The sequence below is a fragment of the Carlito syrichta genome, unplaced genomic scaffold (genome assembly GCF_000164805.1).
Source record: "Carlito syrichta isolate Samal-C Ts95f unplaced genomic scaffold, Tarsius_syrichta-2.0.1 Scaffold145349, whole genome shotgun sequence".
Taxonomy (NCBI): Eukaryota; Metazoa; Chordata; class Mammalia; order Primates; family Tarsiidae; genus Carlito; species Carlito syrichta.
In genome coordinates, this window is record NW_007089445.1 from 105,802 (window position 1) to 118,956 (window position 13,155).

General features: G+C 31.6%; 1 protein-coding gene across 3 annotated transcripts in view; it reads left to right on the forward strand.

The window, feature by feature from the left end:
• Nucleotides 1-13,155, forward strand: part of LNPK (lunapark, ER junction formation factor) — a 71,018-nt gene that overhangs the window by 32,274 nt on the left and 25,589 nt on the right. For all 3 annotated transcript variants that reach the window (XM_008050417.1, XM_008050418.1, XM_021708749.1), the window contains 3 exons: nt 1,272-1,312; nt 7,563-7,646; nt 7,732-7,783. In XM_008050417.1, coding sequence (XP_008048608.1) covers nt 1,272-1,312; nt 7,563-7,646; nt 7,732-7,783 — 177 coding nt within the window. The remainder of the gene's footprint in view (nt 1-1,271; nt 1,313-7,562; nt 7,647-7,731; nt 7,784-13,155) is intronic.

The following is a 13,155-nucleotide window of genomic DNA, read 5'->3' on the forward strand; positions in this document are numbered from 1 at the left end:
AAAAAAAAAAAAAAAAAAATCCAAAGCTTCTGGTCCCAAACATGTCAGATAAGGGATATTCAATCTGTATTTAAATTTTTCATGTAAAAGGTTTGTGGAAATTTTTTTTCTTTTGCTTTAAAACTATAGACTTGATTTTGGCATTTGACCCATAAAGTCTAAAATACTTACTATCTAGCTCTTTACAGAAAAAGTTTGTTGACTCCTGGATTAAAGTATAGATATATGGTTTGGTCTTATCCAACTAAAAATTGCTATTCTCTCTAACTATGCCAGCAGCTTTTCTCCTCTTTTAGTAATAAGTCTGTTTTCACATTAAAGATCACTTAATATATTTTGCAAAAAGTTCATAGTAAAATGATATTTTTATATGTTTGTATTTCTTTGAATTTTTGCATAAATAATATAGTTTTAGTTGTGTATTCAGGTGTTTGTTATTTGGAATTTCAGTGAGAAGGTAATTTTATTTAAAGGTTTAATACAAAACTAAGAACAATTATTTAAATTCCATTTTATAAAATGTTTAATTTTATAAAGTCATAATTCTTAATTATCAAGTCATAATTCTTTTTTCTTTCCATATGAAATAGTATTCCTATTTGTATTAGTTAAATATTTCTAGAGGAAAAACTAGAAACCTAAATCTATTTGTGAAGCAGATATTGACATTCATAAATGGTGTCCTCTGAAATGATTCTTTGTGTTCCACCATGCTGATCTGTATATGCAGGAAAATCTTAGAAATATTTAATTTTGAAAGCATTTTATTAGTATTTCTTCCTTAGATGTAATAATATAGATTTTCAAAAGATTTCCTCAGTATCTTAAGAATTAACTAACTTAGTAAAATATGTTGTGTATTTCTTTCCTTATAAGCAGAATTTTTTTATTACCAATGTATAAAAATAGATTTGGTATTAATTTTATAAATTAATTTATATAGTGTGTTGAAAGGAAAGAGAAATTATATAAAGTGATGTTTCTGAAAACATTTGAAAACACATGCATATTTTTAAATTGAAAGGGTGTCTTATGCTTTGAAAAGCGCATTTATTTTCTTATTGACTTATAACATAATACAGGCAGAAATATGAAATATGTGCAGGTGAAGATTGAGGTAATTTTTGTTTCTACACATTAATTCAGATTTAGAGAAATCTCAAAATGAGAACGTTTTCTTGCAGTTGCTTAATGTATATCATTTGGCATGACTTTTAATATCTAAGTATCTTAATATTTGGTTTATCTTTTATTTTAATCTTGTTTTCTAGATGAAGCATTGGATGATTTAAAGTCCCAGAAGAAAAAAATAGTAAGTTAACTTTTATTTAAAGTTATTATATAAAATTGATAAGTTAAGAACTGAATAATTAATGTTTGTATGTTGTAACTAATGACTCTCCAAGGAACAAGTATGCTTTTAGATAGCATTTTAATGATGAAGCTCAATTATAAATATTTTTGCTAGTTATAATGATTGACAGGAAAAAGTAGTTTAGATAGATTTTTGAGATTCTGAAAATGTATGTTAGTTGGAAGCTGAGAAATAAGTAAATGAATCATATTGGAGGACTAAATGAAGCAGAGAGGGTAAAAAGGTGGGTGACCAGATTGTTTATTAGAGTCAAAAAAGGACCAGATATCTATGTATGTCAGTTCTCAGGTTTTCTTGACGGCATACAGCCAGGAGAGGGAATCAAGAAGACTGGTTGAAAGAGACAAATTCAACAAGAAAAGACTATCGAAAGTGGGGGAGAGAAGTTTTTTCATCAGTGTCTTCTACTTTCTATCAGTGACTGACCATGTGAATGTCTATTGTGGGGCTAGTTAAATGCATCCTTTGGATGAGTGGGAAAGAGGGTCAAGAATAAGAGAAAAAAAGCCAGGCTTGGTGGCTCAGCCTGCAGCCTGTAATCCCTTGCCTTTGGGAGGCTGAGGTGAGTGGATTGCCTGAGCCCACGGGTTTGAGACCCGCCTGGGCAACTTGGTGAGACTTCATCTCTACAATAAATCAAAAAATTAGCTGGGCGTGGTAGCGCACGCCTGTAGTTCCAGCTACTTGGAAGGCTGAGGCGGAAGGATCGCCAGAGCCCAGCAGGTCGAGGCTACGGTGGCCGGGAGCAGCCTCTGCACTCCAGTCTGGGTGACAGAGTGAGACTCCAAGTCAAAACAAAACAAAACAAAGAATAAGAGAAAAGGGATTCTAGGTACTGAGGGGTTGATATACAGCAGTCTATAATAAGTGAGTTGAACCTGGTATTTGATCTAGATTTACTTATGGTTTTTTAATATGATTATTTTGGAAGTGTGAAGATAATTATTGATAGTATTAATCATGTTGCTTGAAAACCTATTTAATGAAATTTAATCATGTGCAAATGATCAGTTCGATGTATTTTAGTACGGTATGTAACAAATAATAATGATGTATGAAACTAATAAAGATTCTGAAGTTTAAGATTAATGTTAAAAATTATTCTGTGAACTGATCATGAAAGACACTGGTCTTGAGGGTTTTAAGTACCTAAAAAGAAAGTAATTTTAATTCTGAAAGGATTCCTTAGCTTTGTTTGATACTTGCTGCTTTCGTGTTCTGTGAGGTATTTATCAAAATTGCATTGGCACAAATTACATTGAAACAAAGACAATCTTCTTACTATGTTTCTGCTATTATGGGACAGCCAGAAATTCAAAGTGAGGAAATGCTGATGGTCTCAGTGATATTGAAGTTGTGATATTATTGGTTTGGTTTGCTGATGAGATAAAAAGAAGTTGTAGTGGTGATCAGAGCCAAGCTCTGCTTGTACCAAGATGGAGGAATATTGGTTTAAGTAGAAAAGAAAAAGAAGAATACAAAAGAAAAAAACTTCTAAGTGATCAGGAGCAGCCCAACATCAGTGGCATCACATGAACAGAAAACGAAATCTTGAAGAACATGTGATTTGGGAGAATCTCTCAGTAGAGTAACAGAACAGACTTGGAAAATTCTGTGAAAGGGCAAACCAGGCTATTTACTACTACTTTAATAGCCCTTGAAGGAATCACTGCATAAAAGATGTTCCATCTAAGTCTGACAACACTTGGGAAAGTTCAGAGTTCAATAGCTCTGTATGTTTAAGTGGTTCATGAGTTATCAGCATTAAAGACTAATTAAGAATGGCAGTTTTTAAAGAATATGACTAAAAGTAAATTTGCTCTAATTCTATTAATGAGAGAACACAGTTTGCATTGATCTGATAGTTGTCAGTTATAATACTGTTTGCTACTTGAACTGGTCGCAAGTCTTTACTGCTCAAGCCCTTAAAGGCTGCTGTTTGAGAAGCCTTATACTTTGTAACTATGAGTGTTAAAGTGAATTAGTAAGCAGTACATTGCTAACTAATGATCATGCTAGCAGTGAGAGGCAAAAGAAGGGATATTACTTTTGATCAAAAGCTAAACATAATTAAGACTGATCTTGTTCATTAATGTTTAGGTTTAAATGCTACATTGATGATTTAAAAAATACTTTTATTGTTGAAATGACTGCAGGAAAAATAACTTCTATCAGTCTAAAATTATTCAAGTCCCAGCCCTTCTCTTTCATTAATAAAATTAATATGTTATATTTACTACTTGATACTTTATTAATGGTGGTTTCCTTAGGGATGCATCTTTTTAATCTGAGTAGATTTGTAATGCAATTTAAAATTTGTAAAATTTTAATTTGTATTGATGCATATGAGTTATCAATTGATTAAAAAGTTAAATTATTAAGAAAAATGAGTGGCATCTTAACTGTTTTAAGTCTTAAGAGCTTAATGTATTTACTTATTAAGATAAAGCTAGGAATGATTCTTTAGTTTGCTAAAAAACTCCCAAGTCTGGATGTGTACATTTCATCACTCAAATACTTTGTGGTCTTTTAAAACAAAACTTTTAGTTTTTTAAATCACTGAGTAATCTGTGTAATAGATAATCTCTCTGCATTCATGAGCATTGCTTCGAAACAGTTCAAAATTAATCTCTATCAAAATGCGTGTGTCAAGGTAATCTCTTTAAGTGGCTTTATGAAAATTCTGTGCTTTTTTTTCAGTATAGTGTTCTTATGTGGTAATTTCTTTCTGACATTTCTCAGGAAATTTATGTTTTTCTGAATCCTGAGAAAAATCAGGTGAGAAATTGGGAACATGGGGACAAGTGTTATCGTTTTCTGAGAATTAAATCTTAACCGTCAACTACAGGTGTTATTGGTTTAAAGGAATCTACTAATGTCAGTTGAAATCAAGAGCAAAAAATGCTAACATGCTGAGCTACAGGTTAATGTGGACATTTCTGAGAATAGCACAGAAGCATGTAGAAGTGGTACAATCTAATCAGATAGTCTTGTTTTTGTGGCTATGTTATAAGGGTGCTTTTCTCTTATTAATAGTAAGTCATTCTTGCAAATAAATATTAATATGTTTCAACATATGCTATAACATAAATTTATAAAGTATAGTTTGTACAAATTCTATGAATGATATTCCATTAAATAAGTTTTGGAAGCAAAAGAAGTTCTTAAATTGGCAATTTTAGCATTTGATTCTTTATAGGGCCATTAACCTTCCTAGCAGTTTCAAATGGCACATTTTTATATTATCCAGTTATATTCCCTGGCATTTTCCAGTGTTTGAATATTCACTCTAGGCTACAGAACAACAGAAAAAATACAAAGAAAGATGTAACTATTATTGTGGAATAATCCTGTATGAAATCAGAAAGTGATATAAAATCTGAATTAGTAAAAGCATTATCAATTTCAACAGCAAACCCGAAATCAGGGTAAACAGAGTATATTCAACATGATAAAAGGACAAGTTTATATGGTATAACTTGCTGCCTAATACTCTTAATAATTTGATCAAAGTCAGTGCAAAATGAAAGAAAATTTCTATATCTGAAATATTTGTCATGAACAAATAGTGACTATTGGATAAGGAAATTAATGCTTTGTGTGTTTCCAATTTCTATTTAAAGAATGATAATTACAGTATTAAATATTTATCGAATCTTTTAAAATTTAAATTTTTTTGGCATTTATTTTATGTTAGTGTTCCCTTTTAATGTTTTCTTGATGAAATGGCTATGTCAGGTAGAAATAATTTTTATATGTTACAAAAATATATAATTTTGTGATAATATTGATTCATAATAACCATGAAGCTATTATTCTATTTTTTGGATAAGTAAATCCCTGAAACTTAATATAACCATATTACAAAAAAATTATTCACTCTATGTTATATCACTAATTATATTTAAAATATTTAAATATATTTAAAATGAAATATTATAAAAACAAAATCATTTATGATTTAGGAAATTCCCAAAATTCTTATTTCTCATTCCACATCCTTAGATTAATATGTTGAGTATTTGAAACAGTTTGTTCAGGCTCATTCTGAATAATTGAAGTGTTATTGAAAATTATATTATTGTTTTAGGTACTGTTGTGGACTTTCTCCTACATTATTTTATTTACATTGCACAATAGTGCTATGAAGAAAGTATTAATATATCTCTCCTTCAAAAGGAGAAACCGAGGCTAACAAGCATACTAACCGTCTTCCTAAGAATGGAAATTTGCTTTGAACCCAAATCTTTTCTGACTTCAAAGTTTCAAGTTCATGTCTTTTTCCCTGGTCAGAGTGTCTCTTTATTTAAAACATGTTATCCACTTAAAATGGTATATGGATATGTGTGTTAATTAAGTTATTATGGGAAAATGTTTTGTTAGAAGTAAATGCAAAATAAAAGAGAAATAGTCTTGTGTCTTATAGTGCTTTAAAAAATGATTTTATTTAAGATAAAGAAATAAAAACATCAACCCATACAAATTTGCTGAAGAATCTACTGGGAATTGCAATTGTTTGATAAAGTAGCATTTTGGGTTGGAGTTTTGTGTCGTGTTTTAAACATCACAGTTTTATCTAACCTTCTTTTTAATCTAGCAGTAGTCTTAGTTTAGAACTGTGCTGTCCAAATCAGTAGCTACCATCCCCATGTGGTTTTTAAAATTTACAGTATTTAAAATGATATAAAACTACCAATTCAGTTCATCGGTTGCACAAGCAACATTTTAAGTACTCATTTATCACATATGGCTTACTGGCTACCGTTATGCTGATATAGACCATTTTCATCATTACATAAAGTTTTATTGCAAAAACAGTGGTCTAAAATGGCAAATGCCTAATTTGTAGAGATCACAGATTTGGTTTGGGATATTTCATGTAGATTATGTAATTTGGGGATATAGCCCGTCATGCCCTTTCTACACCCCCATCCCTAGGTTTTTTCCAACTCTAAAGTGGTAATACAAACATTTCAGAAAAGTCAACTTGCTTATTTTGAGAATTTGTTGTAATTTTGAAATAATTAGAAACATGTTTTAGTTTCACTAAGCCAAGGTTAATAAATCATTCATCTAAGCACCTAGCTTCTTAAATGTTGAATTGAGTGTTTAATGAGGAATCTGTTAACTGCTACCGTGGCAGCATATTTTAAACTATATTTTTAACTTAGTAAATGTGCTCTGGGTTGCATCTTAAAATAAATGTCCTTTGGAATGAATATGACATTTAATGAATCTAAGTGGCTATCAGTGGTCACTGAGAAGGAAAAGGTTCTGTTCCAATTTTTGCGAAAGTATTTTATCCTACACATTAGGTAATTTGTCATAACTATGACTGTCTTGTACTAAAGTTCAACTTTTTCTGATATTGGGCCATAACTGCTAAAATGATACTGTACTAGTGGTTATATTTTAAGTTAAACTCGTGTGTTAAGCTATAAAATGACTTGAGTGCATTGTAAATAAAATGCTATAATAATGAAATGTTTTAATTACAGTCCCTAGTATGAGCATGGAACTCCATAAAATTTTTACTTAATTCTATGTTCAGTTTTTTCCTCTAAAATTGTTTGAGTCTAAGTTAAAAAAAAAAAAAAGGTGAGGGACTTTATTTTTAAAAGTCATTTGAGCAAAGTCTGTGGCTGTTCTCCCAGTTAGTGAGTTTTCACTGCATTTGCAGCAAGCTAATTGCTTCTGCTAATAAATAATCTAAAATCGATGCTGACAGCAGTTAATTGGCACAGAGATTTTATTTTGTAAAGCTCTTGGCTAACGACCTTCTTCAAATTAATAGCATTAAGTACTATGAGGAAATAAATCTGAGGAATTGCCTGTCATTTGCTTGTCATGTCTAATAACTTCCAATAATGATGGCTGATAGATTTTTGCACATTCCATTATTGAAGTTGGTGCATGTAATTATTCTCCTCATTATATGTAAACAATTAGCAATATTTGGTATTTCCTTGCAGTAAAGCTGTTAAGTACAAGTAACATTAGAAGTTAGAAGCCATTTTAAAATCTGGATTTTAATTATTTGAGTGTAGGAAGTCTTTCATCCTATCTGGATATATTATGCACTGTTTATTTTAAGCCTTGTACTTGAATACTTTTTGAATAGGATTTATTAAAATAAGTAGGGTTTGTGCTTTAAAATGTGCCAATTTATGAAAATTTTTATTTGTAGCTTGAAGAAGTCATGGAAAAAGAAACTTATAAGACAGCTAAATTAATTCTTGAAAGGTTTGATCCAGACTCAAAGAAAGCAAAGGTAAGGCATTGTAAGCACTAATTTTTTTTTATTATAAATTGCACATTGTAATAGGTCACTGTAATAACATTACTGTAATTGACAGGAGTTTGAGCCGCCATCTGCTGGAGCAGCTGTAACTGCAAGACCCGGACAAGGTAAATAACTTTGTAGAAACTGCTGCTGCTGTTGGAAAGATCCATATTTACCCAAGTGAGTTCAAAAGTGTGTTGGAGGTTTGTAAAAACTTATGTAGAATGCTTTTATGTTAATTTGCATTTGGTAATTTGGGATATGACTTAGGATAGATGGCATAATTTCGTTTTCATTTTGGTTTTATGCAAACATCTTAAGTTAGGATCTCGTAAATGTTGAGACTATATACATAGTTGGCTTCATTTTTAAGATTTAAGTAATTTCACCAATATTTTATAAAATTTTTCCCCCTTCAAATAATAATCTCCTGGAATATGTTATTACAAAAATTCTTAAATCATAAAAACTCTTTTTATGTTTTATTTTTGAGACATATAATTGAAGAGTTCAAATTTGAAGTTTCTTTTAAAATAACTTTTATTTAAGAATAGAATAAGCCAGGCTCGGTGGCTCAGCCTGTAATCCCGCACCTTTGGGAGGCTGAGGTGAGTGGATTGCCTGAGCCTGCGGGTTTGAGACCCGCCTGGGCAGCGAGACCTCATCTCTACAATAAATCAAAAAATCAGCCGGGCGTGGTAGCGCATGCCTGTAATTTTGGCTACTTGGAAGGCTGAGGCGGAAGAATCGCCGGAGCCCAGCAGGTCGAGGCTGCGGTGGCCGCTCCCGGCCACTGCACTCCAGTCTGGGCGACAGAGTGAGACTCCAACTCAAAAAAAAAAAAAAAAAAAGAATAGAATAAATTTAGAAATGAGAAAAAATAAAATTGAATTTCTTGTATGTAATAATCTTAACTCTTTTTTATACCATATTATTAGTGAAGTCATCACTATTACATCATTAAATATTATGTAAAATTGTAAAAGTCATTATTTTAACTAGTGATTACATAAAATATTTCCAAGATTGGCAAATCAAAAGATATTTTTGAGTTTTCAATGACTTTTTTCTTTGTTCTTTTTCTATCTAATAATATAGTTTGTAAGACTTTTATTGCAGTGTAGAATATAGTATTTTTAAATATTTAATCTCAGTTTTTGCAACTGCTTAGAATTATAGCCTGGTTTATAAATAAAGTTAGGATGACATTTAGAACTTTGAAAAGGAAATTCTTTTATAAATATTCATAAGGGCCATGGATATTAAATAAGTCATAATAGTCTTAGTTTTCTAATTGGCAGATCTATGTGGAAAGAATCCCTCCCATCCCTACATCTTCCATAAGAAGGATTTTGGTTTATAGAAATATCAATTTGTTCTTTTTTCTGTAAGCCTGCTCTTCCGATAAAAGTAAAAGTTCACATATGAATAAAATAAAGTAGTCATATACACTTGCAATGAAATTCCTACTTTCATAATCAGTTTAAATTTTTCTACAATTTATACTTCTTTCTAGCAATTACAAAAAAAGTTTTTTGGTCTATAGACCAGGTTTCTATAATTTCTTTTTTTTTTTGAGTTGGAGTCTTACTCCATCACCCAGGCTGGAGTGCAATGGCATGCTCACGGCCACCCCAGCGTCGACCTGCTGGGCTCCCGTGATCTTCTGCCTCAGCCTCCGAGTAGATGAAACTATAGACGCACACTACCACGCCTGGTTTATTTTTGATTTATTGTAGAGATGAGGCCTTACCAAGTTGCCTGGGCTGGTCTTGAACCTGCGGGCTCAGGCGATCTACTCGCCTTGGCCTCCCAAAGTACTGGGATTACAGGCTGAACCACTGAACCTGGCCTCTAAAGCATTTTATATAACTGGTATTAATTTTTCAAAAATGTTTTTAGATGAAGTATTATATGTCGATCTCATAGAAGCAGAGAGTAAAGCGGTTATTTCTAGGAACTGGGGGAAGAAGAGAAAATGGGGAGTTGGTGGTCAAATGTGCAAAGTTTCTGTTGTGTAGGTGACTAACTTCTAGAGATCTAATGTATAGCATGAAATGACAAGAGAATAATATTATACTGTATATTTGAAATTTGCTGACAGAGTAGATCTTGTGTTTTTACTAAACATACTCACTAAGGTAACTTGTGACTTAGGCCAATGCCATTGTAAAACTGGTAATTGAAAACATTGAAAAATAAAATAAAAGACTATTAATAAAAGGGCCTTAGTGAATGTATATGTAAAATGTGATATTTTACAGAAAATGATTGCCATTACTTTTTAAAAGTATGTTCTCTTGTTAAAAAAATAACAGACTTATAATCTCCTTTACTTACATTTTGTTATTAATGTTTATTAATATTTAGACAACTTAAGTTATTTTAAGAATCTAAAACTTATCTTTCATTTGTAACTTTTGAAACCAAAATACATTTTTTCCTTCTGATGTCATGTTGAAATGATAGAAAAATGATTACTGGTATCTCTGCTTTGGATACTTGTGTCACTGCTTTTGGATATTCTTTTTAGGGAGAATTAATATTTAGCTGTAAATAAATTGTTCATTTCAAAAATATATTGAATAACTGTTACGTGCAGACACATGGGGATTAAAGAGATGAATGTAATGAGTTTTTGACCATAAAAAGCATATAACCAATTTTTTTTTCCTTTAAAAACTATGTCTTCTAGGGTATACTATTCTAGTATTTCCTTGCTCTTCCAAGTGTGTAGTGATTGATTACTGTTTGGAATTTTTTCTAAAGTTTTAAACAATTCTAAATTACATCCCAACTTTATTCAATTTTTTGAGAATTATACTTTAGTTTTACTGTTTAATTTAATCCTGTTGAATATCTTTTAGTTTCCTATCATTTTTATACGTGACTTAGTCATTAATTTTATTTAAGTTCCATGTTTCCATGAGTTTGAAGTCAAGTCTTTATTTTTTTGCTGAACCACGGTTCATTCGTTTTCTCTCTCTCTCTCCCCCTTTCTTTCTCTTACTGTCTTTCTAATTATGTTTTTGGAATTTAGTCTGTTTCTGGCCTTAAACAACAGAAGGTAGACAATGTACTACAAGGTATATGTATGTAGACATGCAGCCTTTGGAAAAAGCTGCTCTCCACAATTAATCTACTTGTGATGCTTTACTCGCTCTCTAGTGTGGCTACTGAATCAGAACTTTGATTCATGTGTAGCAGATTTCTGTCTTTTATTTTTTTATTGCTGAGTTGTTAATGATGTATACAGTACTGAGATTGGTTATAAATTTTGATTTGCTTAGGTTTAACACTAAAAGAAGTATCTTGTTTACTGGACAATTAATCCGTACAACCAGTTGCCCCTTCCACCCCTTTTAATAGACTTATTTTTAAAGAACAATTTAAATGTATAGAAAAATTATGAAGATAATGAAAAGATTCCCATATATTTTTGTACTGAGTTTCTCTATTATCGTCTTTTATCAATGTATGGTACATTTGTTACAGTTTGATACACAGTTGTTAACTAGAGTCCATAGTTTATTCAGATTTCCTTAGTTTTTTTTACCTGAAATCTTTTTCTATTTTAGGGTTCCATTCAGATACAATATTACATTTAGTTGTCCCATCTTCTTAGGTTTCTTTTGACTATGACAATTTTTTAGACTTTGTTTTTGATGACATTAACAGTTTTGTCCTGACCCTTTTTATAAGGAGTTTTTATCAATGGGTTCTTAATCTTAGAAAATTAGGGTAAACCATACACATTAAATAGAATTATGCAGCTTATATGCTTAGAATTTATTCTAGTTTTGTAGAAATTATGTGTTGAGAGATAGAAAGGCTTTATGTTTTTATTAGATTATACAATAATAAAGTTTGGATTCATATGACAAATGGAATTTGTCACACTATAAATTCCTGAATAACTTCTATAGAATGAATCTAGATATGTGGGGGTAGTGAAAAATTAGATTTCTTTTTAATGTTTTAATTAAAAACTAAATTTGATTTTTATGCACTATTATTTATTTTTTCAGTAAATGTTTACTGAGTATATGCTATCTGCCAGGTATATTTTAGACCCTGGAGATATAGTAGTAAACAAAATAGAAAAAACATTTTTCTTCCTTTATTTGGAAGGTCAGAGGGAAGATAAATATTAAATTAGTGTTAGAGGAAAGTAAGACAGTATGGTGAATAGGGAGTACTTTGAGTGAGAGCGGGTTGAAGTTTTAAATAGAGTTGTACGGGAGACCTTATTGATAAGGTGACATTTGATTAAAGACATGAAAGAAATGAGAATGTGAACTATGTAGATATCTGAGGGGACATTCCAGACAGAGGAACCCGTAAAGTGCAGAGACCCTGAATGAAGAGCATGTCTGAAATACTCTAGAAATAGTAAGGACTGGACTAGACTAAGCTAGTGGGAGAGTAGTGAGAGAGGCCTCAAGAGAAGTAGCAAGGGATCATCTCAGGTAGGGCCTTGCCCAATGTGGACCACTGTAAAGACTTCAGTTTTCAAAAAAATTTTGTTTTATTTTGAGCAGAGGATTGACATGGTCTAAATTAGATCTTAAAAAGAAGGTTACTCTACTGAGGCTGCAGAGGGAGCAAAGGTGGGAACAGGGAGACTAATTAGGAAGCCACTGCAACAAGCAGGAAAGCATGGATGGTGGCTTAGACCTTGGTTAGTAATATTGGAGGTGGTTTTAAAACATTAATGTTAATTTTTTAAAGCCCACTTAAAATTAATAGTCATGAATTTAACGCATCGTTGTATGTATGTTTTCCAGTTATGTTCACCTGCGTGGGTGTAGGCATGGAGTAGGCAGATGGCTAGGTTGAGGTTTTGCCTAATGAATTAAGACGATAGAGGAACCAGGAGGTAAAATTGTATGTAGGACAGTGATTATAACAATGGATTATGGAATTTAAGGTGGTCCTGGGGGAAATAAAGACATGAGAGGTGGTGGTGGACAGTCAAAAGGTGTTGGTAGTATTAATATAAGAATCTGCAAACTGCAGCCTGTAGCTTTTTTATGGCTCTTTAGCTTAGAATAGTTTTACATTTTTAAAACATTCTAAAAAGTAGCAAAGAAGAGTAGGAATATGCAACAGAGACCTTGTGTGGTCTGTAAAGCCTAAAATGTTTACTGTATAGCTCTTTACCAAAAAGAAAGTTTACTAATCTCTTAATAATGAATAATTAATGAATTATAGATCCCCTTGGAGTTGGAGAAGTAAGCTGGGGAGGCAAATGTGGTTTGAGAATAGGTTGCTTAAATGGAGAGGGGATTGGTTATTGTTAGTGGCAAGGTTTTAGGACTAGCTTATGACCTTAGGAGTGAGTGATTGAAGTAGGGAGTTGATCAGTGATCAGTTTATTGGAGGATGCCATCTGATAGCTAAAAACAAATCCTTAACAGATCCTCCTATTTTTTTTAAAGGAAACCATCTATACATTCTGTGTACCTTTACTAATGAAATTAACAAAAGTCAATTG